We start from the raw sequence: 24,169 nt of genomic DNA, 5'->3' as shown, positions 1-24,169 counted from the left end.
AAGCTGTGGAAGGAGCCAAGATGTCCTTCAACAGATGAATGGATAAAGATGTGGTTCATATGTACAATAAATATTCCTCAGTCATCAGAAAAGGTGAATACCTACCATTTACACTGACATAGATGGAACTGAAGGGGATTATGCTAAATGAAATAAGTCAATCAGAGAAAGATAATCATATAGTTTCACTCATATGTGGAATATAAGAAATAGAACAGAGGATCATAGTGGAAGGGAGAGAAAACTAAATGGAAAGAAATCACAGAGGGAGAAAAACCATGAGAGACTCTTGAATCTAGGAAACAAACTGAGGGTTGTGGAAAAGGGAGGTGGGGGAGGATGAGGTAACTGGGTAATGGGCATTAAGGAGGGCACCTGATCTTATGAGCACTGAGTTTACACACAACTAATGAATCATTTAACACTATACCAAATTGAATAATAATAAAAAAAGAATAAAAAGGTCTGAGCTCAGTAACTGTTTTTAGAATGGATGGAGGACTGAAAGGAACTAGGTCACTCCCCCATTCCCCCAGCTTTAGCAGCTGCTCCCTCCTCCCTCTCCCGCCTCTTCTCTAATCCCACCCCCCTCATCTCCATCTGAATGCCAAAGCCACTAATTCCCAGGCTGCTGCCAGTACAGTCAACATCTCAAAAGAGAATTCTTCTGCAGGGTTTCTTTCCAGCCTGAAAGCGTCCACTAATTTGGGACTCCTGGTTACCTTTTGGGAGTGTGTAGGCATAGGGGCCCCAGGAAGGGGGGGAGTATGTCTCTTATCTCTCCAGTTCCCTTCTGGGGTATTTTTTCCCATTTTTTTTCCGCAGGGGCCAGTCGAATAGCCTAATTCCCTTGAACACCTCACAACCTTTAACACAATTACCCGTGACAAATTGATTTAAAATGGGACTGCAGGAAGAGAAACTGGCATATCTCGCTTGGCCTTCTGGGAGTTGTAGTCCCGCTCCTCCCTGGGCTGCCTGCCTGGTCCTGGAGCTGCGGACTACAGCTCCCAAGGCTGCTCTGAATCCCTACCGCACAGGCTCAGAGCGCCATGCCCAGAGGCGTTGGTTGCGCCGAGTCTATTGTATCCTTCGTCGTGTGTGTTTGTACGTTTCTCGGGACGTGAAATTGAGAGCGAAAAGCATGGCAGATGAGCAAGAAATCATGTGCAAATTGGAAAGCATTAAAGAGATCAGGTAAGTGGAACATTGCAGCGCCCCCTCAGACACCTTGAGGCCCCCAGAATCCCCCGGCTGCGGGAGGGAGAGAGCGGAGTTACCTAAGGAAAGTATCTATTGTTAAGCTACTTGTGGAGAGGGGCGGGAAAGGAACAGATTCACGGTATTCAAGGATGGGAGGGAGGCTGTAAAGTGTCGGAACTGAACCAAGCGGAGAGACTGACCAAGAGAGACCACTTGCCAGATGTCAGAGAGAAAGCCAGATGGAGACACACGGGGGTTGGGCAGAACGCGGCATGGGTGGAGTGGGAGTGGGCTGTATGTGGTGGTAGTGGTGGTGATGGTCGTTCCAAGACAGCTTTTTTCATCTTGGAGTGGGAGTTGGGGGACAGAATTCTTAGATCCTTTTTTTTTTTTTTTTTTAAGTGTTTGTTGGCTCCCTGGTGTATGTGACTCCTTTCTCTTTCCGAGTAAAGAATTTTTTCACCCTCGTTAACTTCAGGACGGAAAGCTCAGGCTAGCCTTTTGAGAGCAACAGCGCATTTGGGCTGGTAGTGGCCGCCGGGGACTGAGACCTGAGGCTGCAGAAGTATCTGGCAGGCTGGGACTGGTAGGACCGCTAGCACTTGCGCGTGATTATTTTTTGCATTCACAAGTTCACCACCTTCTTCCTCTCCTACCCGTTGCTCTGTAAGGGGGATGGGAGCAATGGCGACGGGGGAGGTGGTTGCTGTGCCAGATGGTGGGAGCTCAGCTGCAGCTTTGAGGTGCCAGAGGTGAAGGGCAGGCCAACAAAGTGGGAGTTGCCTGCGTCCTGACCCTTTCCTTCCAGGCACAGCTTGTGGCAAGGCGATGATGTTGTTCTTGTTGAGAACACAGTATAGTCAGGTAAGTGAACTGTTTGGGCTGGTAGCAGGCTTTCCTTCACCTACTCTGCTTTGCCAGAACAAGTACCCCCCTCCACAGCCCCAGCTTCCACCCTCATTCTGAGGGTGGCCTGGGTTGGACAGTCTCCCTTTAGTGCTTTCATGGAACCTAGGGAAAAGGATGTGGATATCAGGTGTGCCTCTTTAAGAAATAAGACCTTGGAACAAGAGGCTTAACCCTTGGAGTGAATGTCTTTGATGAGACTCACACATGTATGTAGTATAAGGAAGCACTTGAGCTTTTTTTGTCCTTTGAGGGGTTGTTTCTCTACTTTTGCAAGGGTGTAAAGGGAAGGGAACTATTATTTATTGAGCACCTGGTGTACCAAGTTCATTGACCCACTATTGCTTATTTCAGCAAGAGTCCTGAGAGCTTCCTACACCTCATTGCAACTGGGAAAATGGAAGCTTAGAATATTTAGGTAACTTTCCCAGAGCTAAACAGCTTGAAAATGCCAGATTTTAATAGGAACCCAGTCAGTTTGTGTGCAGAGGCTTTGGTTTTCCCACTCTATCCTACAGAGGAAAGGCTGGAGAGGGGGGTTATGTTGCAATTTTTTTTTTTTTTTTTTGCTAAACTATAAGGAAATAAGGAGTGAGATACTTTGGGGTTTCAGAAGGCCAGGCATCGTAATAACAATGTAGCTAATAAGAAGATTAGGCCTGCAAGTGAAGAACCTAGATTTTTATTCTTACTGGACTTTCAAGGAACCTCTGACCAACCCCAAAAGAAGGTATCTTTGGGAGAAAGGGAAGTAACTCTTCCCAGTGGTGACCACATGGGGAGCATCTACCTTTACCAGTATAAACAATGCATTCCTACTGCTAGCTGGGATGGCTACATCAGAGGCCTACAGAGAGGCCTGAATTCCTACCAGCAACCTCTAGTAATAAGAAGCCCTTTGTAAACCTGGAGGTCAACCAGAGACCCAGTGGAAAACCTGAACTTATACTGCTCACTTCCTGCAAAAGGAACATGTCAGGTCTGCAAAACCAAAAGATTTAAAAGTGATCCATTGTCCAAATTTAATTTTTAAAAAAATCACTTGCCATACCAAGATTATCAATTTAAATGACAAGAGAAAGTAAATCCTTGCAAACATTGAGATGACACAGATGTTAGAATTATCTTACAAAGATAGTAAAGCAGCTATCATAAAAATGACTCACTAAGTGATTGCAACACACTTAAATGATAAAATCAAACATCTCAGCATATAAATAGAAAGTCTCAGCAAGGTTATATAAAACATAAAGAAGAACCAAATAGAAATTTGTGAACTGAAAAAGTAGAATAGCCAAATACACACACACACACACACACACACACACACACACATACTCACACACCCAAACTGAATGGGCTCCACAGCAAGATGGAGAAGACAGAGGGAAAAAAATCAGATGACTTAAACATCAACTGGTAGAAATTTCACAAATCCAAATGGAAAATTGGGTTCAAAAAAAAGAAAAAAGAAAGAAAGAAAAAGAATTAAGCAGAGCCTCCAGGCCTGTGGGACTATAACAAAAGATTTAACATTTATGTCAACAGACTCTCAGGAAGAGAAGAGAAAGAATCAGGACTAGGAAGGTACTTAAAGAAATAGTGGCTAAAACTTCTCATATTGAGCAAAGAACATGAACTCCAGATTCAACAAGCAAAACAAACACTCTCAGGACAAATGTGAAAAAATTCACACCAAGACACATCATAATCAACCTTCTAAACAAAAGGCAAAGAAAAGATTTAGAAAGCAACCAAAAAGAAACAACACTTTATCTATTCCTTCAGGGGAAAAAATTTAGAAGACAGCAACAGATTTCTCATCAGTCAGTGATGAGGTCCTAGCAGAAAGTGACACAAATTTTCCAAGTATTGAAGGAAGAGAATCATGAACCCTGAATGAAATTCCAAATGAAACCCAACATCTTATATCCAGCGATAATGTCCTATATGAATAAAAGGATTAATCAAGACATTCTAAAATGAATTGAAGCAGGGAATTTATCAATAGGAGGTCTACTTTATAAGAACGTCTAAAGTAAGTTCCTCAAATACAAAATAAACAATAAAAGGACTTTTACAAGGAAGAATACAGTGAGAAAAAGCATGGGCAAATATAAGAGAAGTCTTTTCCTCTTGAGTTGTCTGAATTATGCTTGATGACTGGATCAAAAGTTATCATACTGTCTCATGTAGTTCTCAGTGTATGTAAACATTTAAGGTATTCATGTCACAAATAGGGGAGTGGAAAGGGAGGTGAGGTTTGTATATTTCACTTGAGCTAATACAATGATGACATTAGATGACTGATAAATTATGCATGCATAATGTAATAATGAGAAGAAACACTAAAAAAGGCTGTACAAAGAGATGCACTCAAAAACATTATAGATAAGTCAAAATGGAATTTTAAAAAGTGTTCAAGTTACCCACAGAAAAGCAGGGCAAAAAACAAAAACTAAAAGCAAGTGGAAAAAACAGGTGACTAAAATGGCAGGCTGAGCCTTAACATATCAATATTATGTGCATATAAATGGTCTACACCAATGTGAAAGAGTGGATTAAAAAAATTTAACCATATGCTATCTATAAAGAAATGCACTTCAAATATAATGATATAGGTAAGCTGAGAGTAAAAGTTGAGGAAAAATTACTATGGAAACTTTAATTAAAAGAAACCAGGAGCAGCTATGTTAATGTCAGATAAAGCAGATTTCAGAGCAAAGACAAATTCCAGGAACAGAGTGGGATATTGCATAATGAGAAAGGGTCAAGCCACTAAGAAGACATAACAATTCTAAATATGTATGCCCCCAAAGTCATTTAAGTTAGTTTGCTTTAGACAATTTTGCAGTAGTATACAAAGATTACATCACTTGGTTTAAGAATTTAAAGTGGGAAAAGTACTATAAATACATACTTGATGTTCACACATGGGACAGGTAAACATGTATGGAAGGGGGAAAGAAGTAGGGTAGGGGAAGGGGTAGAAGGAACTGGAGAAAGGAGCTCACATTTGTTGATCACCTAATTTCAGAGCTCTTGGCTCATTTATATTTATTCTTCCTAGTGAAAATCTGTGGTAGGAATTATTATCCCCATTATACAGTAAGGATACTGAGGTTCAGAGAAGTAATATAACCTATTTATGGCCATACAGCTAGGAAAGGAAGAGAGAATATACCCTCCTATTTACATGGCATACATATTTTAACAAATGCTGATACTCACATTAACTATTATTTACAGTTCTTCAACTGCTCTAGTCTCAAATCCCTAGAAGTTATGAGCAGAGCAGCCTATTTCTGTTAAGAAATAATAATAATGCCACTTCTGAGCTTAAGTAGCAGTGATGATGGCAACATCACCAAAAAACTGATTAAGACAAGCTGGAAGCTAGACAGACCCTCAGGACCAGGACCAGAAAGAAACACATTCATACTCAGTGTTCATGCATACCAATGGTAGAATTTGAAATGGAAAATGTTTCAGGAATAGATTTTCCAACCACAGGCCATTCCCCACTCCTGACTCTGACCACATATCAAGCCCTGTCCTTCCTCCCAATCTCAACCACACTCCCAATACTGTGCTTCAGACCACAGGCCCCAAATCTCACACTGGTCTGTTTTGCCAGCCCATTCATTAGGCTTTCAGTTGGTGGTAAGGGAGCATGCAGATACATAGAAAGGGGATGAGGAGACTAGAACAAAAGAAAGGAGATGGAAAAGAGGGAAGAAAATAAGCTATGAGGCAGAGAAGGTGAGTGTAACCACCACAGGATGAAGTAGAGCCCTTCACCAGCTCCCCAAATGCATACTAATATCTCCTTATCATGCACATACCATTCATATGCACACATCCACCCACGCCCTAGTGCATACATATCTATACACAATGAGTTTTCCCCACTTACGAAAGACAAACACATTTTGGAAGTACAAACAGGGGTACCTTATTTTATTGTATTTTGCATGTAGTTTGATTTGTTTTTACAGATTAAAGGTTTGTGTCAACCCTGCATCAAGCAAGATTTTGTGTGACATTTTTACTATAGCATTTGCTCACTTCATGTTTCCATGTCATATTTTGGTAATTCATGTAATATTTCTAACTTTTTTCATTATTATTATATTTGTTTTGGTGATCAGTGGTTAGTAATCTTTGATGTACTATTGTAATTGTTTCAGGTTGCCCTGAACTGCACCCATATAAAATGATGGACTTAATCAGTAAATGTCTGTTCTTACTGCTCAGCTGCCCAACTGTTTTCCATCTTTCTCCAACTCCTTGAGCTTTCCTGTTCCATGAGACACATCAATATTGAAATTAGGCCAATTAATAAGTCTACAATGATATATAAGCGTTCAAGAGAGAAACACATCTCTCACTTAAATAAAAAAACTAGAAATTAATAAACTTATTGAAGGCAAGTCAAAAGCTGAGATAGACCAAAAGCTAGACTTATTGTGCCAAACAGTAAATTAAGTTGTGAATGCAAAGGAAAAGTTCTTGAAAAAGTTGAAAATGCTGCTCCAGTGAATGATAAGGAAGCAAAACAACTTTACTGCTGATATGGAGAAAGTTTTAGTGGTCTGGATAGAACATAAAATATGCCACAACATTCCCTCCAGCCAAATCCAAATCCAGAGCAAGACCCTAACCTTTTTTATTTCTGTGAAGACAGAGAGGTGAGAAAGCTACATAAGAAAAGTGTGAAGCTAGCAGAGGCTGGTTCATGAGGTTGAAGGAAAGAAGCCTTCTCCATAACACAGAAGTATAAGGGGAAGCAGCTCAAGTGCTGATGTAGAAGCTGCAACAAGTTATCCAGAAATGTAGCTAACATAATTAATGAATGTGAGCACACTAAACAACAGATTTTCAATGTAAATTAAATAGCCTTATATTGGAAGTAGATGTCTTCTAAGATTCCACAGCTAGAGAGAATTCAATGACTAGTTTGAAAGCTTCAAAGAATAAGCTGACTCTCTTGTTAAGGGCTGATACAACTGGTGACTTTAAAGTTGAAGGCAAGGCTCATTTACCGTTCTGAAGATTCTAGTGCCATTAAGAATTATCCTGAATCTATTCTGCCTGTGGTCCATAAATGGAACAACAAGCCTTGATGAGAGCACATCTGTTAACAACATAGCTTACTGCATATTTTAACCCTACTGTTTTTTTAATTTAATTTTTTTCAGTGTTCCCAGAGTCACTGTTTATGCACCACAGCCAGTGCTCCCTGCAATACGTGCCCTTCTTAATACCCACCACCAGGCTCACCCAATGATTATTCTTCTGATCCATGAGCATGTAATACTTTTCCATCTTTTTGTGTCTTTTTCAATTTCTTTCATTAGTGTTCTGTAGTTCCTCAAGTACAGATCCCTTCTTTGAATGTTTGATAGAATTCCCCAGGGAATCCGTCAGGTCCTGGGCTCTTGTTTTTTTGGGAGGTTTTTGATCACTGCTTCAATCTCGTTACTAGATATCGGTCTATTCATGTTGTCAATTTCTTCCTGTTTCAATCTTGGAAGTTTATAGGTTTCCAGGAATGCATCTATTTCTTCTAGGTTGCTTAACTTTTTGGCATATAATTGTTGATATAATTTCTGATGATTGTTTCTATTTCCTTGGTGTTAGTCGTGATCTCTCCAGTTTCATTCATAATTTTATTAATTTGTGTCCTTTCTCTTTTCTTTTGGATTAGTCTGGCCAGTGGTTTATCAATCTTACTGATTCTTTCCAAGAACCAGCTTCTAGTTTCATTGATGTGTTTTACTGTATCTCTAGTCTCTTAATTTTTTAAAATTAATTTAAATTATTTAAATCTAGTTTCTTAATTATTTCCCTTCTTGTGCATGGGGTTGGCTTAATTTGTTGTTGATTTTCCAGTTTTTTAAGGTGTAAAGAGAGTTGGTGTAGTCAGAATTTTTCAGGGTTTTTTTTTGTTTGGTTGGTTTTTTTTTTGTTTTTTTTTGTTTTTGTTTTTTTTTTTTTTTGTGAGGCTTGGATGACTATGTATTTATCCTTAGGACTGCCTTTGCTGTATACCATAGGTTTTTGACCAATGTGTCTTCATTCCCCTCGGTTTCCATCACTTGTTTGTTTTTATTTGATTTCCTGGATGATCCAAACATTCTTGAGCAGGATGGTCTTGAGCTTCCAAGTGTTTGAATTCCTTCCAAACTTTTTCTTGTGGTTGAGTTCCAGTTTCAAAGCATTGTGGTCTGAGAATATGCAGGGATTAATCTCAGTCTTTTGGTATAAGTTGAGCCCTGATTTGTGACCCAGTATGTGGTCTATTCTGGAGAAAGTTCCATGTGTGCTCAAGAAGAATGAGTATTCTGTTGTTTTAGGGTGGAATGTTCTGTGCATATCTATGAGGTCTATCTGGTCCAATGTGTCATGCAAAGCCCTTGTTTCTTTATTGATTTTCTGCTTGGATGATCTGTGTGTTACTGAGAGTGGCTTGTTAAGGTACCCCTACAATTAATGTATTCATGTCATTATGGCTCTATTTTGGTTAACAGTTGGCTTCCGTAGTTGGCTGCTCCTATTTTGGAGGTATAAATATTTACAATTGTTAAATCTTCTTAGTGGATAGACCCTTTAAGAATGATGTAGTCTCCTTTTGTATCTCTGACTACAGTCTTTAGCTTAAAATCTAATTTATCTGATATAAGAATCACTACCCCAGCTTTCTTTTGAGGTGCATTGGCATGAAAGATGGTTCTCCATCCCTTTAGTTTCAGTCTTGATGTATGGTTAGGTTCCAAATGTGTCTCTTGCAGACGGCATGTGAATGGGTCCTGTCATTTTATCCAGTCTTGAACTCTGTGCTGTTTTATGGGAGCATCTAGGCTGTTCACATTGAGAGTGATTATTGAAAGATAAGTTTTTATTGATATTGTGTTGCCTGTGAAGTCCTTGTTTCTATAGATTGTCTTTGTAAATTTCTGTTCTATGTCACTCTTGTAGTCTTTTTTTTAAAGACTTTTTTAAAATTTATTTGACAGAGAGAGATCGGTCACAAGTAGCAGAGAGGCAGGCAGAGGGGGGAGGGGAAGCAGGTCCCTGCTGAGCAGAGAGCCCCATGCGGGGCTCGATCCCAGGACGCTGGGATCATGACCTGAGCCAGAGGCAGAGGCTTTAACCCAGTGAGCCACCCAGGGGCCCGTCACTCTTGTATTCTTTCTTTTTTTATAGAACCCCTCTTAATAGTGCTGGCTTGGTGGTCACATACTCTTTTAACCATTGCTGGTCTTGGAAGCTCTTTATCTCAATCTATTTTGAATGTCAGCCTTGCTGGATAAAGTATTCTTGGCTGTATGTTCTTCTCATTTAGTGCCCTGTGTATATCTTGCCAGCCCTTTCTGGCTTGTCAGGTTTCTGTGGAGAGGTCTGACGTTATTCTGATGGACCTTCCTCTGTACATAAGGAATCTCTTCCCCCTAGTTGCCCTTAGGACCTGTTTTCTAAAATTATGATTTGTGAACTTCACAATCAAGTTTCTGGAGGTCTTTCTAGATTTGTTGATCTTGGGAGGTGTTTCTGCTTCCAGGACATGAACATCTGTTCCACTCCCCAGATTGGAGAAATTTTCATATTCAAAATTTGTTCAACTATATCTTCTAGTCTTCTCTCTTTCTCCACCCTCTCAGGGAGCCTAGTAATCCTGACACTGGAATGTTTCATGGCATCATTTATTTCCCTAATTCTGTTTTTGTGGCTTCTACACTGTTTGTTCTAGGCCTCCTTCTGATCCTTTTTCTCTATCAGTTTGTCCTGTAGATCACTAATTCTATCTTCTGATTTATTTATCCTAGCTGTTAAGAGTATTTAGATTAGATTGGCTCTCATTGATAGCATTTTGAACTTCTGCCAGATCGGCTCTCACTTCTGCCCTTAGAGACTATGTTGTCACTCATGGTTTTCTCCAACCTAGCCATTGCCTGAATAATTGTTACCCTGAATTCCCTTTCCAACATACTGTTTATGTCCATATCCAATAGTTCTGTGGCAAAGGGCACAGTCTCTGAATTTTTCCTCTGTTGGGTGTTCAGTTTGATTAGAGGTGGTTGAGGGGTTGTAAAGCTGAGTATATCAACCACGATCTAGGCAAGGTTCATCCTGGAAAGTTTCAGAGTAATCGGAAGTCATCACCAAGAAGAAAGAAAAAGAGAAAGAAAATAGAGAAAGGAAGAGAAAAAAAAGAGAAAAATCAGCCAAAGTGAGCCCTAAAAGTAAGATTTATAAGGTATATGAACAAAAACAAACAAAAAGATGACAAAAGTTAAATGACAAGAAAAAAAGAAGAACCCAGCCAACATGAACCCAAGAATAAGATTTATATAATACCAGAACAACAACAAATACACAGAAACACTGACAGAAGAATAAAATGGGAGGGTGGTTATAAATCCTCGATGTGGGCAAGGAAGGTTATTTCACTTCTTCCTGGGTGTATCTTTTTTTTTAGATTATTTATTTGTTTATTTGACAGACAGAGATCACAAGTAGGCTGAGAGGCAGGCAGAGAGAGAGGGGGGAAGCAGGCTCCCGGCCAAGCAGAGAGCCCGATGTGGGGCTTGATCCCAGAACCCTGGGATCATGACCTGAGCCAAAGGCAGAGGCTTTAACCCACTGAGCCACCCAGGTGCCCCTCCTGGGTGTATCTTGATATCTTTGTTAAAGGACTCAACTTTCCAAAGATACAGGGAAATTGAAACTGGTTTGTATATAGTGGTAGTATTGAATAGGGAAAAAGGATTACCTTGAAGCTTTCTCCAACCTAGCCATTGCCTGAATAATTGTTACCCTGAATTCCCTTTCCAACATACTGTTTATGTCCATATCCAATAGTTCTGTGGCAAAGGGCACAGTCTCTGAATTTTTCCTCTGTTGGGTGTTCATTTTGATTAGAGGTGGTTGAGGGGTTGTAAAGCTGTATATCAACCACGATATATTTTTTTATATTTTTTATATATATAAATATATTTATATTTATATATAATATATAATAATAATATATATTAATATATATTGTGGAATCGATATATTTATATATATCGATATATTTATATTAATATATAATATATCGATTCCACAATATATTTATATATTTTTTATTTAAAAAAAAAAGATACATAGGTATATGTGTGAAAAAGTTCAATTTAAAAAGTTACTAAGGAATATGTTGTATTAAACCTCTAGTTGTAATGATAAGTAGGTTAAAAAATTAAAAGAACAAGAATTGTGAGATTAAAAAAATATAAGTTGTATCTATGAAATATACAGATTTTAGGGCAATACTGGAGCTTAATATATTGTTTTCCCCTGATGTTGGGGTTTACAGTTTTATGGGTACCCTCTGGTAGTTGTCCTCTTGTTCTTTTGGCTTGTCTTTTGGGGGAGGTGCCTGCTGCTTTGTTCTCCTGTCAGTCTTGCTTGGGTTGAGTTACCCTGCAGGTTCTCAAAGGGCTGGGCTCTGTGGAAACCGGTTTTTCAGATTTTTCTTCTTTGTTTTGTGGCTTTTCAGAGGATCAAAGCAAAGAAAGAATCTGTCTGCACCCAGACCTCTGCCTCAGAGAAAAGCCTCAGAATGTTCCCCTCTGGTTGATCCAGAACACACAGATTCCCCCTTTGCCTACTCCACTGAACAATGCAACCTCCCACAGATGGTGTGAATCCCCAGCCACCATCCCAATGGTCACCTGAAGGCCCCACTTGTCTCTGCATTCCCATGACACTAAAACCAGGAGCAATATTGGTCCAGGGAGCCCATTTCTGGTTGCTGCCTTTGCTGGGACTGCTGTCTGGAGTCCAGGCCCACACCGGGCTTGCTCAGACCCAGTAGTTGCGCAAGTCAGGGAAGGCCGTCGGCTGAGGGATCCAGACTGGAGATACCGCTGGGTACTCTCAGGCACAGGCAGTCATGGAAGGCTGCCATCCTAGAGAGTGCTAGACCGCCCTCACATCAGGCTCTCTCAGGCATGGGCAGGAGTGCACCCAGCTGAGCAGTGGTGTAAGCAGCAGAAAGTCACAGGCTCAGGGCCCAAGGACTAGAGGCCCTGCCAGACTCTCTCTGGCACAGGTGGTCTCCAGTGGTGACCATCCTGGGATCGTTGGCTAAGGCATGTGCCCAAGACCATCTGATTCCACCAATTGCCCCCTAAGAACTTTTGCTCTTTTTGAGTGCTTTTAACTAGACTCCAAGTTAATGCTGCTCCCCTGTCACTGGGCACTTTCTTATTGGTGTATTACTTTCCAATAGGTCACTTCTGGTGGCTCCCTCCCCCTTCTGTTTATTCTCCAATATCTGTCTGAGTGTTCTCATTCCCCTTTACTTCTCCACTGATGTCTTTTGCACCCTTAGAGATCCAGAAGATAATCTTACATCTCAAGCTGATTTCATGGGTCTTCAGAGATTTCTGGTAGATATTTAGTTCACTTTAGGGGACTGGTTGAAACAGGGTCTCCTACTTCTCTGTCATCTTGCCCCTCCTCCTAAGCTTACTGTTGAGACCTAATATTAAGAAAAAAAAATGATTCCTTTCAAGATTTTGCTACTCATTGACACCTGGTCATCCAAGAGCTTAGATGGAAACAAACATCAAGATTAATGTTGTTTCCATTTCTGAAAACACTGCATCCATTATGTAGCCTGGATTAAAGAGTAATTTCACCTTTAAGAAATACATTTTCTAAGGGTATAGCTGCCATAGATGATGATTCCTTTGATGTATCTGGGCAAAATAAATTGAAACCTGGAAAAGGTTCATTCTAGATGTCATTAAGAACAGTCATGGTTCATGGGAAGTAGTCAAAATATCAACATTGACAAGTGCTTATGAAATTAATTGCACCCTCCTGAATGACTTTGAGGGGTTCAAGCCTTCAATGAAGGAAATAACTACAGATGTAGTAGAAATAATAGAACTGAAATTAGAAGTAGAATCTGAAGATGTGACTGGATTGCTGCAATCTCTTGATAAAACCTTAACAGATGAGGAGTTGCTTCTCTTGGATGAGCAAGGAAAATGGTTTCTTGAGATAGAATCTACTTCTGGTAAAGATGCTGTAAAGATTGTTGAGCTAACAAAAAAAGATTTAGAATAATATATAAATATTAGTTGTTAAAGTAACAGCAGTGTTTGAGAGGATTCACTCCAATTCTGAAAGAACGTCTCTGGGTAAAATGGTATCAAACAACATTACATGCCACAGAGACATCCTTCATGAAAGGAAGAGTCAATCGATATGGCAAACGTCATTGTCTTATTTTAAGAAATTGCCGAAGCAGCCCCACCTTTTGCCAGTCATCACCCTGATCAGTCAACAGACATCAAGATCAAGAGAGGACCACCAACTAGCAAGAAGATTGTGACTCATTAAAAGGTCATATGATGGTTAGCAGTTTTCTACCAATAAGGTACTTTTAAATTAATGTATGCATATTTTTTAGACATAATGCTATTGCATATTTAGTAGACTACAGTACAGTGTAAACAGAGCATAAATCCACTGGAAAATAAAAACATATTGGCTCTCTCTATTGCAATATTCACTGTATTGCAGTGATCTGGAACATAACCCACAATATCTCAGAAACATGCCTGTTTTGTAATATGAAGTAGATTCCCTTAAGTGTAGATTTCTGCTCTGGGTTCTCTCTTTTTCTTTCTTTACACATTCTCCTGGATGACCAGCTATACTCCCATGGCTTCAAATATTACCTTCAAATCCCCAAACTCCATCCCCCTAGCTTCCTTCCAAATTTCAGCCCAATACATCCTACACTGTAGTGGGTTTGTCTACCTGGTTGTTCCATAGCTGCTTAAGTTGGCCAATTCTTATGACTTTGTCTCTCCCGACCTCAGTCCAGGTTCTGATTTAATGCCATTATTCTTGAATATAACTATTGAAACCTAAATGTGTTGCTTATGCTTTATTTTTTACAAATTATCTCTGACTCTTACCAAGTCCTACTATTTCTGTTTGCCATATAGGTCAAATTCCTGCCCCACCTTCACTTCCATAATAACTGCCCCATTTCATGCCTTTATCATAACTGAACTGCATATTTGTCATTCAACCTACAGAATTACTTTTCTGTCTTCATTTTCTTTCCCTGTATGCAATGCCATCCAAATTGCTATAAGAACTGTCTTCCTAAAGCTTTGGTGTTATTATGTTCTCCCTCAAACACATTTATCAACTTCCCATTGCCTATAGCAATATTTTTCAAAACAGAGGTCATGAAGAATGTTTCATGAGAAAACTAATCAGTTTCGAGTACGACCTGTAAAATATTTTGAAAACATTTTATTATTATTTTTAATTAAAATGCAATTAGCCAACAGATGGTACATTGTTAATTTTAGATGTAGTGTTCAATTTATCAGTTGTGTATAACACTCAGTGCTCATCAAATCATGTGCCTTCCTTAATGTCCATCACCCAACTGAACCTTCCCCTTACCAACCTCCCTTTCACCAAGCCTCAGTTTCTTTCCTATAGTTAAGTCTCTCATGGTTTTTCTCCCTCTCTGTTGACTTCCCATTCAGTTTTCCCTCCCTTCCCCTATAGCCCTGTGTGCCATTTTTTATAATCCACATATGAGTGAAGCCATATGATAATTATCTTTCTCTGATCGACTTACTTTGCTCAGCATAGTACCACCTAGTTCCATCCACGTCCATGTAAATTGTAAGTATTCATCCTTTCTGATGGCTGAGTAATAGTCCATTGTATATGTATATCACTGCTTTATCCATTCATCTGTAAACATCTCGGCTCTTTGCACAGTGTGGCTATTGTGGACATTGCTGCTATAAACATTGAGGTACAGGTGCCCCTACTACATTCCTATCTTTGGTGTAAGTACCTAGTAGTACAGTTACTGGGACATAGGGTATTTCTATTTTTAACTTCACGAGGAACGTCCATACTGTTTTCCAGAGTAGCTGTACTAGCTTGCATTCCCACCAACAGTGTAAGAGGGCTCCCCTTTCTTTGCATCCTCACCAATATTTGTTCTTTCCTATATTGTTAATTTTAGCCATTCTGACTAGTGTAAGGTGTTAACTCATTACAGTTTTGATTTTTTTAATTAATTAATTTATTTTTTCAGCATAACAGTATTCATTGTTTTTGCACAACACCCAGTGCTCCATGCAATACGTGCCCTCCCTATTACCCACCACCTGGTTCCCCCAACATCCCACCCCCGCCCCTTCAAAACCCTCAGGTTGTTTTTCAGAGTCCATAGTCTCTTATGGTTTGTTTCCCCTTACAATTTGCCTCAACTTCCTTCTCCTCTCCATCTCCCAATGTCCTCCATGTCATTTGTTATGCTCCACAAATAAGTGAAATCATATGATACTTGACTCTCTCTGCTTCACTTATTTCACTCAGCATAATCACTTCCAGTCTCGTCCATGTTGCTACAAAAGTTGGGTATTCATCCTTTTTTTTTTTTTTATAAACATATAATGTATTTTTATCCCCAGGGGTACAGGTCTGTGAATCACCAGGTTTACACACTTCACAGCACTCACGATAGCACATACCCTCCCCAATGTCCATAACCCCCTCCCCCTCTCCAACCCCACCTCCCCCCAGCAACCCCCAGTTTGTTTTGTGAGATTAAGAGTCATTTATGGTTTGTCTCCCTCCCAATCCCATCTTGTTTCATTTATTCTTCTCCTATCCCCCTAACCCCCCATGTTGCATCTCCATGTCCTTATATTAGGGAGATCATATGAAAGTTGTCTTTCTCCGATTGACTTATTTCACTAAGCATGATACGCTCTAGTTCCATCCACGTCATCGCAAATGGCAAGATTTCATTTCTTTTGATGGCTGCATAGTATTCCATTGTGTATATATACCACATCTTCTTTATCCATTCATCTGTTGATGGACATCTAGGTTCTTTCCATAGTTTGGCTATTGTAGACATTGCTGCTATAAACATTAGGTACACATGCCCCTTCGGATCACTATGTTTGTATCTTTAGGGTAAATACCCAGTAGTGCAATTGCTGGGTCATAGGGTAGTTCTATTTTCAACATTTTGAGGAACCTCCATGCTGTTTTCCAGAGTGGTTGCACCAGCTTGCATTCCCACCAACAGTGGAGGAGGGTTCCCCTTTCTCCGCATCCTCGCAAGAATCTCTCATTTCCTGACTTGTTAATTTTAGCCATTCTGACTTGTGTGAGGTGATATCTCATTATGGTTTTGATTTGTATTTCCCTGATGCCGAGTGATGTGGAACACTTTTTCATGTGTCTGTTGGCCATCTGGATGTCTTCTTTGCAGAAATGTCTGTTCATGTCCTCTGCCCATTTCTTGATTGGATTGTTTGTTCTTTGGGTGTTGAGTTTGCTATGTTCCTTATAGATTTTGGATACTAGCCCTTTATCTGATATGTCGTTTGCAAATATCTTCTCCCATTCTGTCAGTTGTCTTTTGGTTTTGTTAACTGTTTCCTTTGCTGTGCAAAAGATTTGATCTTGATGAAATCCCAATAGTTCATTTTTGCCCTTGCTTCCCTTGCCTTTGCCGTTGTTCCTAGGAAGATGTTGCTGCGGCTGAGGTCGAAGAGGTTGCTGCCTGTGTTTTCCTCAAGGATTTTGATGGATTCCTTTCTCACATTGAGGTCCTTCATCCATTTGGAGTCTATTTTCGTGTGTGGTGTAAGGAAGTGGTCCAGTTTCATTTTTCTGCATGTGGCTGTCCAATTTTCCCAGCACCACTTATTGAAGAGGCTGTCTTTTTTTCCATTGAACATTCCTTCCTGCTTTGTCGAAGATTAGTTGACCATAGAGTTGAGGGTCTATTTCTGGGCTCTCTATTCTGTTCCATTGATCTATGTGTCTGTTTTTGTGCCAGTACCATGCTGTCTTGATGATGACAGCTTTGTAATAGAGCTTGAAGTCCGGAATTGTGATGCCACCAACTTTGGCTTTCTTTTTCAATATTGCTTTGGCTATTCGAGGTCTTTTCTGGTTCCATATAAATTTTAGGATTATTTGTTCCATTTCTTTGAAAAAAATGGATGGTATTTTGATAGGGATTGCATTAAATGTGTAGATTGCTTTAGGTAGCATAGACATTTTCATAATATTTATTCTTCCAATCCAGGAGCATGGAACATTTTTCCATTTCTTTGTGTCTTCCTCAATTTCTTTCATGAGTACTTTATAGTTTTCTGCATATAGATTCTTAGCCTCTTTGGTTAGGTTTATTACTAGGTATCTTATAGTTTTGGGTACAATTGTAAATGGGATTGACTCCTTAATTTCTCTTTCTTCTGTCTTGTTGTTGGTGTACAGAAATGCAACTGATTTCTGTGCATTGATTTTATATCCTGACACTTTACTGAATTCCTGTACAAGTTCTAGCAGTTTTAGAGTGGAGTCTTTTGGGTTTTCCACATATAGTATCATATCATCTGCAAAGAGTGATAGTTTGGCTTCTTCTTTACCAATTTGGATGCCTTTAATTTCTTTTTGTTGTCTGATTGCTGAGGCTAGACTTCTAGTACTATGTTGAATAGCAGTGGTGATAATGGACATCCCTGCCGTGTTCCTGAGCTTAGCGGAAAAGCTTTCAGTTTTTCTCCATTGAGAATGATATTTGCGGTGGGTTTTTCATAGATGGCTTTGATAATATTGAGGTATGTGCCCTCTATCCCTACACTTTGAAGAGTTTTGATCAGGAAGGGATACTGTACTTTGTCAAATGCTTTTTCAGCATCTATTGAGAGTATCATATGGTTCTTGTTCTTTCTTTTATTAATGTGTTCTATCACATTGATTGATTTGCGGATATTTTGACCATTGTATGTTATAGACTTCTTGTCCCGGGCTGCTTTCAGGATTTTCTCTTTGTCACTAAGACTTGTAAATTTTACTATTAGGTGACGGGGTGTGGACCTATTCTTGTTGACTTTGAGGGGGGTTCTCTGCACCCCCTGGATTTTGATGTTTGTTTCCTTTGCCATATTAGGAAAATTGTCTCCAATAATTCTCTCCAATAGACCTTCTGCTCCCCTCTCTCTTTCTTCTTCCTCTGGAATCTCAATTATTCTAATGTTGTTTCATCTTATGGTGTCACTTATCTCTCGAATTCTCCCCTCGTGGTCCAGTAGCTCTTTGTCCCTCTTTTGTTCGGCTTCTTTATTTTCTGTCATTTGGTCTTCTATATCACTAATTCTTTCTTCTGCCTCATTTATCCTAGCAGTGAGAGCCTCCATTTTTGATTGCACCTCATTAATAGCTTTTTTGATTTCGTCTTGGTTAGATTTTAGTTCTTTAATTTCTCCAGAAAGGGCTTTTATATCTCCAGAGAGGGTTTCTGTAATATCTTCCATGCCTTCTTCGAGCCCAGCTAGAACGTTCAGAATCGTCATTCTGAACTCTTGATCTGACATATTACCAATGTCTGTGTTGATTAGGTCCCTAGCCTTCAGGACTGCCTCTTGTTCTTTTGTTTGTGGTGATTTTTTCCGCCTTGTCATTTTGTCCAGATAAGAGGATATGAAGGATCAAATAAAATACTAAAAGGGTGGCAAAGACCCCAGAAAAATGCGCTTTCAGAAAGTGGTTGATTTTTTGTTTCTAGAATTGCTGTTCTTCTTCTCTTCAATCTCACATTGGATTTGTAGGTGTTTGCAATGTTTAGATAAGCTATCGAGCTGATCTCCTGCTACCTGATGAAGTCTCAGCCTGCTACTTCTCCGCCATCTTGACTCCTCCGATCACGGTTTTGATTTGTATTTTTCTGTTGACAAGTGATCTTGAGCATTTTTCAGGCCTTTGTCATTTTTGTCTTTTTTGGAGAAATGTCTCTTCATGTCTTCTGCCCTTTTCTAGACTGGATTATTTGTTTTTTGGTGTTGAATTTGATAAGTTCTTTATAGATCTTAGATATCAGCCCTCTGTGTGATGTGTCATATTCAAATATCTTCTCCCATTCTATAGATTGCCTTTTAGTTTTGTTGACTCTTTCCTTTGCCGTGCAGAAAACTTTTGTCTTGATGAAGTCCCAATAGTTCATTTTTGGTTTTGTTTCCTTTGCCTTTAGAGACATGTCTTGCAAGAAGTTGCTGTGGCCGAGGTCGAAGAAGTTGCTGACTGTGTTCTTCTCTAGGATTTTGATGGATTCCTGTTTCACATTTAGGTCTTTCATCCATATTGAGTTTTACCTTTGTGTATGGTGTAAGAGAGTGGTCAGTATCATTCGTCTGCATGTGGCTGTCCAATTTTCCCAGCACCATTTATTGAAGAAACTGTCCCTTTCCATTGGATATTCTTTCCTGCTTTTTTGAAGTTTAGTTGACCATAGACTTAAGGGTCCATTTCTGAGCTCTCTGTTCTGTTCCTTTAATCTATGTTTTTGTTTTTTGTGACAGTACCATGCTGTCTTGATGGTCATGGCTTTGTAATATAGCTTGAAGTCAGGCATTGTGATGCCCCCCAGCTTTGGTTTTATTTTTCAACCTTCCCCTGGCGATTCAGGGTCTTTCCTGGTTCCATAAAAATTTTAGGATTGGTTGTTCTACCTCTGTGAAAATGGCACATGGTATTTTGACAGGGAATGCTTTGAATGTGTAGATTGCTCTAGGCAGCATAGACATTTTAACAATATTAGTTCTTCCAACCCATGAGCATGGAATTTTTTTCTATCTCTTTGTGTATTCCTCAATTTATTTCATAAACAATCTGTAGTTTTTATCTCTCTGGTTACTTTTATTCCTAGGTATCTTACAGTTTTTGGTGCAATTGTAAATGGAATCAATTCTTTGATTTCTCTTTCTTCAATCACATTGTTATTATATAGCTATGCAATTGGTTTGTGTGCATTGATTTTATATCCTGCACCTGTTCTTCCAGTTGATCTTCTGGGGAGGGCCTTCTGTGGTACTTCTTACGTATTTTTCCCTGGACAGCTGTGTACCATCCCTTTGCCAGGGGGATGGGCTTAATATGATCTGGTCCTCTGTGTGGCTTTTGTTTCCTGAAGGCTTTCCTCACCTATTTAGAGGATAAAAATAAAAATGGCCATGACCCATTCTCCAGCTCCAGAGTTGAGAGATTGCAGTCCCCTTTATTTAGTAAACCCTCTGGGATAAAAAAAGTCTTCACTTTCTTGCGTGTCAAACTCTGCAGAATGTGTGGAGCATGCCCACAGCAGTCCTCCCAGGGGGAGTCTGAGGGTCTCACATCACTGCCCTTTGTAAGGTCCTGGCGCTAAGAGTGGTCCTGGAATTGTGCCTGTTCCCATCCCACACCACCCCAATGGGGGACAGCTGAGTGCCTCCATACTGTTTTTGTACAGGGCTACTGCCCTGAGAGCTGTTGTCTGGTTGTGGGCACATCTATTCCACCACTCCTTTTATTCATATCAATTAGATCTGTGGCAGAGAGTATTACCTCTGGCTTTTTCTTTTGTTCTGAATTCCTCCTTCTAGTCATTTTTCCTAGAATAGAATGGATGTATGAGAGAACAAAATAAAAAATATCATGACCCAAGCAAAATACACATTAGACAAATCTGACTAGGTGAGGCCAAAAAAGAAAAGGAAAAGGAAAAAAAAGAGAGAATATAATCTCCCAGGTGGACAAAACAGGGTGATCCACTTGGTCCTGTGTGTATTTTTTATTTAACTTCAATTAGCCAATGTATAGTACATCATTAGTCTTTGGTGTAGTGTTCAATAATTCATTTGTTGCATATAACACCCAGTGCTTATCACATAATGTGTTCTGTTAGAAAATATTAAATCCCAAAATTGTGTATATGTATATATATGTGTGTGTGTGTATATATATATATATATATATATATATATATATATATATACATATATAAGTTTGAATACGTTGAAAGGAAGCAAAAAATGAAGAATATATCTATAAAATGTAAAGGTAAAACTGAAATGTAAAAAAAAAAAGACTTAAAAACAACGTGTTGATAAAATAAGAAACCAATTGTAGAGGGAAAAAACAGAAATGGAAAATTTAAACTTTAAAAGAATCATGAGGGGAAAACCTCAAATTCTATGTACTATTTTCCCCTAACACTGGAGTGCTGCAGTTCTGTGTGTTCTGGAACCTTGGTATTTGCCTGATGTTCCTGCTGGTCTTCTGGGGGAGGGACCCACTGCACTGAATTTCAGGTGTGTTTGCCTGGGTGGAGTTGCACTCCTCCTTTCCAGGGGGCTGGACTCAGTGTAAGCTGCTCCAGGTTGCTTTATGTGGCTTTGTTCCCTGAAGGCTTTCGGAGCTGCTTTAGGGATGAAAACAAAAATGGTAGTGCCCCAATCTCTAGCCCCAGAGCTGAAAGATCAGGGCCCCCTCTCTCCAGTCTGGCCCAGACTGACATTTCCAATCTTATCTGCTACTACTTCCTTTCATTTAACCTATCCTTTATCTACGTGAACTTTCCTTGCTCTCTTACACACTTTCACTCCCCCAGGCCTTTGCCAATGTAAATCCCTCCTTCTTGAATACCTTCCCTTGAATTCCAACCTTGTAATTCCTACTCATTCTTCAATGTAGACCTAGAATATACCCAACTTCTTGTCCCAAACCTTCCAAATTTGGCAGTCCAAATGGATCACTACCTTTTTGGGCTCCCACAGGGAGATTTATTGTTGCACACAAGTTATTCTGTTACTAAGTTTTGAATTGGCATGTATATCCTTTCATTCCTTCCTTCATCAGTCATTGCTCTGACAGCTTCAGCAGGCTCCTCTGTCTGGCTTGAGAACTGACACAACCTTAGTGCTCACTCAATAGCCAGTTACAGGAGATCTGGTACTTCTGGAATTTAGGAATGGACAAGTCAAGCCAAACAATGCTGACCACAGGAAAGGGAATGGGAAAGAGTTGACAATTGTTAGTTAGCTGTAAGAAAGTCTTCAAACTCAACTCTTCTAAGGTATTTGCTTTTCTCACAGTGCTGTTTTCCCAGATGAGCAAATAAATATTAAATGGAAGAACACTTGATGCTTAAGGAGTGTTCTAGCTAGACTAGAGAAGGCAGGAAAAGCTTGCTCCCCTTTCTTCATTCAGTGACATTTATCTACCACTTGTTCTGGGCCATACACTAGATTGGTATATTCTGTGGGAACCATTAAGGTGAATTAGACTTGTTCTCAAGGATCTTAGAATTAAGGTGAATAGCTGTGAACTCTCCCCTAAGTTCCAGACTCATATATCCAACTTCCCACTTAACTTAACCAACCCCATTGGATGTGTCACTGGCATCTCAAATACGCTCCAACAGAACTTTCAGTTCCACTCCCACTGCAACATTATCCTTTCCTAGTCTGCCCCATCAGTAGTAAATGTCTCCCCAACCCCAAATCTGGTATCATTCTTCATCTCTCCCTCTCTCTGACCCCCTACATTGAAACATTAGCATAGTGATTATCAAACATTAACACACTGGCTTTGCATCAGACTCTACTTGGAGGACCATTGAAGCAGATTGCTGGGTCCCATCTCCAGAGTCTCTGATTCAGTAGATTAGGGTGGAGCCTAAGCATATGCATTTCTAACAAATTCCCAGGCAATAGTGTTCCTGCTGTTTCAGGGATCACACTTGAAAAACCACTGCATTAGTAAGACCTGGTGGGATATATCTATATATTATATTCTGAATCTCCACTTCTCACCATTTTTGTAGCTCATTAACAAATCTGTGCAGTTTTCTGTGTGAGTAAGGGCTGTGGTTTGCAAGTAAGTAAGCATTGTAAGTAAGAGTGAGTAAGGGTTTTGTGAGGACCAAATCACCTCTAAAGCTGGATGACACATGAGCCTGCCAAGTTTGGCCCAGGAATGGATATTCCATTGACCTCTCCACACTTCCTACTCCATGTTAGTCAGCAAAAAACCATTGGAAAGAAGTCAGCCAGATGACTGGTTTTTGTTGTTGTTTTTTTTTTAAGATTTTATTTATTTATTTGACCGAGAGAAATCACAAGAGAGGCAGGCAGAGAGAGAGGAAGGGAAGCAGGCTCTCCACTGAGCGGAGAGCCTGATGTGGGACTTGATCCCAGGACCCTGAGATCATGACCTGAGCTGAAGGCAGCGGCCTAACCCACTGAGCCACCCAGGCGCCCCTGGTTTTTGTTTTGACTCAGGATTCTGTTTGGATAGCTGTGGCCTAGGGAGCTCAGGTATCTTGGTTCAACAGTTAAGTAAGGCTATGACCCCAGTGATTGTGGATTAAAAAAAAAGTATATTTTGGTTTTCCTGTGATTCTGCAGCCACATCTTTAGCCTCTTTAGCACTTTAGCCTCTTGGGAGGATTTCATTACAATACTTTCCACATAAAATCACATCTTTAATGACTTGGATGCTTTCCTCACTTGGTAAGGCCAAATATGTTACAGATTCTACTTCGTGGAGTCATCTGAGACCTCTGTGCAAGGCTACACTGAGTTCTACTTTTCAGGCAGAATTTCCAAGGCTCCAGGAGGTTCTGTGATATGCCCTATTTCACCCTGAAAACTGGTGTCTAAACCAGGACAAGATTTTACTTCTATTGCCTTATTTTCTATCACTTAAGATTTATCATATGAGGAAAGTTCCTTGGTATGGTGGCAAAGCTGATTAGGCTCACAGGTTTCCACTTCCTGGATTTGTGATCTTTGACAAGCCACTTTAGTTCTCTCAACTTCAGAATTTTCATCTGTAAAAATGAAGCTAAACATACCTATTCATTTTATCATGATGGGGAAATTAGATGACATATAAAATGCTTAGCACCATTGCTGGTATATAATACACACACACACACACACACACACACACACACACACACACACACACACCTACTATTATTAAACTGAACTTTTATGAATACCCAATTGCTTCTCAGTTCCTGGCACTTATAGACTCTTAATAAATGTTGGCTGAATGAATCAAATCTTTCCCCACCCACAGTAATATATTTCTTTCTCTGAGACTACTTACATTTCAGTCAATACCCTAAACTTACTACCTATTTGGTTTCATTTTATTACACCAAGTGTAATTG

At 39.7% G+C, this 24,169-nt stretch overlaps 1 protein-coding gene across 3 annotated transcripts in view; it reads left to right on the top strand.

Annotated features, from left to right (window-relative positions):
• The first annotated feature begins 1,004 nt into the window (after nucleotides 1-1,004).
• ZC4H2 (zinc finger C4H2-type containing) overlaps nucleotides 1,005-24,169 on the top strand; it is a 76,479-nt gene continuing 53,314 nt past the window's right edge. Inside the window, exons 1-2 of one of the 3 annotated variants that reach the window (XM_045994414.1) lie at nucleotides 1,090-1,197; nucleotides 1,606-1,789. Coding sequence is in view for 2 of the 3 variants with exons in the window: in XM_045994415.1 (XP_045850371.1) it covers nucleotides 1,145-1,197 (53 nt within the window). In the remaining variant the exon portion in view is untranslated. Of the gene's footprint in view, nucleotides 1,198-1,605; nucleotides 1,790-24,169 lie in introns of all 3 variants that reach the window. The other 2 variants (XM_045994415.1, XM_045994412.1) reach the window with 2 other exon arrangements.

The sequence above is a fragment of the Meles meles genome, chromosome X (assembly GCF_922984935.1).
Source record: "Meles meles chromosome X, mMelMel3.1 paternal haplotype, whole genome shotgun sequence".
Taxonomy (NCBI): domain Eukaryota; kingdom Metazoa; phylum Chordata; class Mammalia; order Carnivora; family Mustelidae; genus Meles; species Meles meles.
Note: the sequence above shows the minus strand (reverse complement) of the source record. Positions and strands in the feature narration are given on the sequence as shown.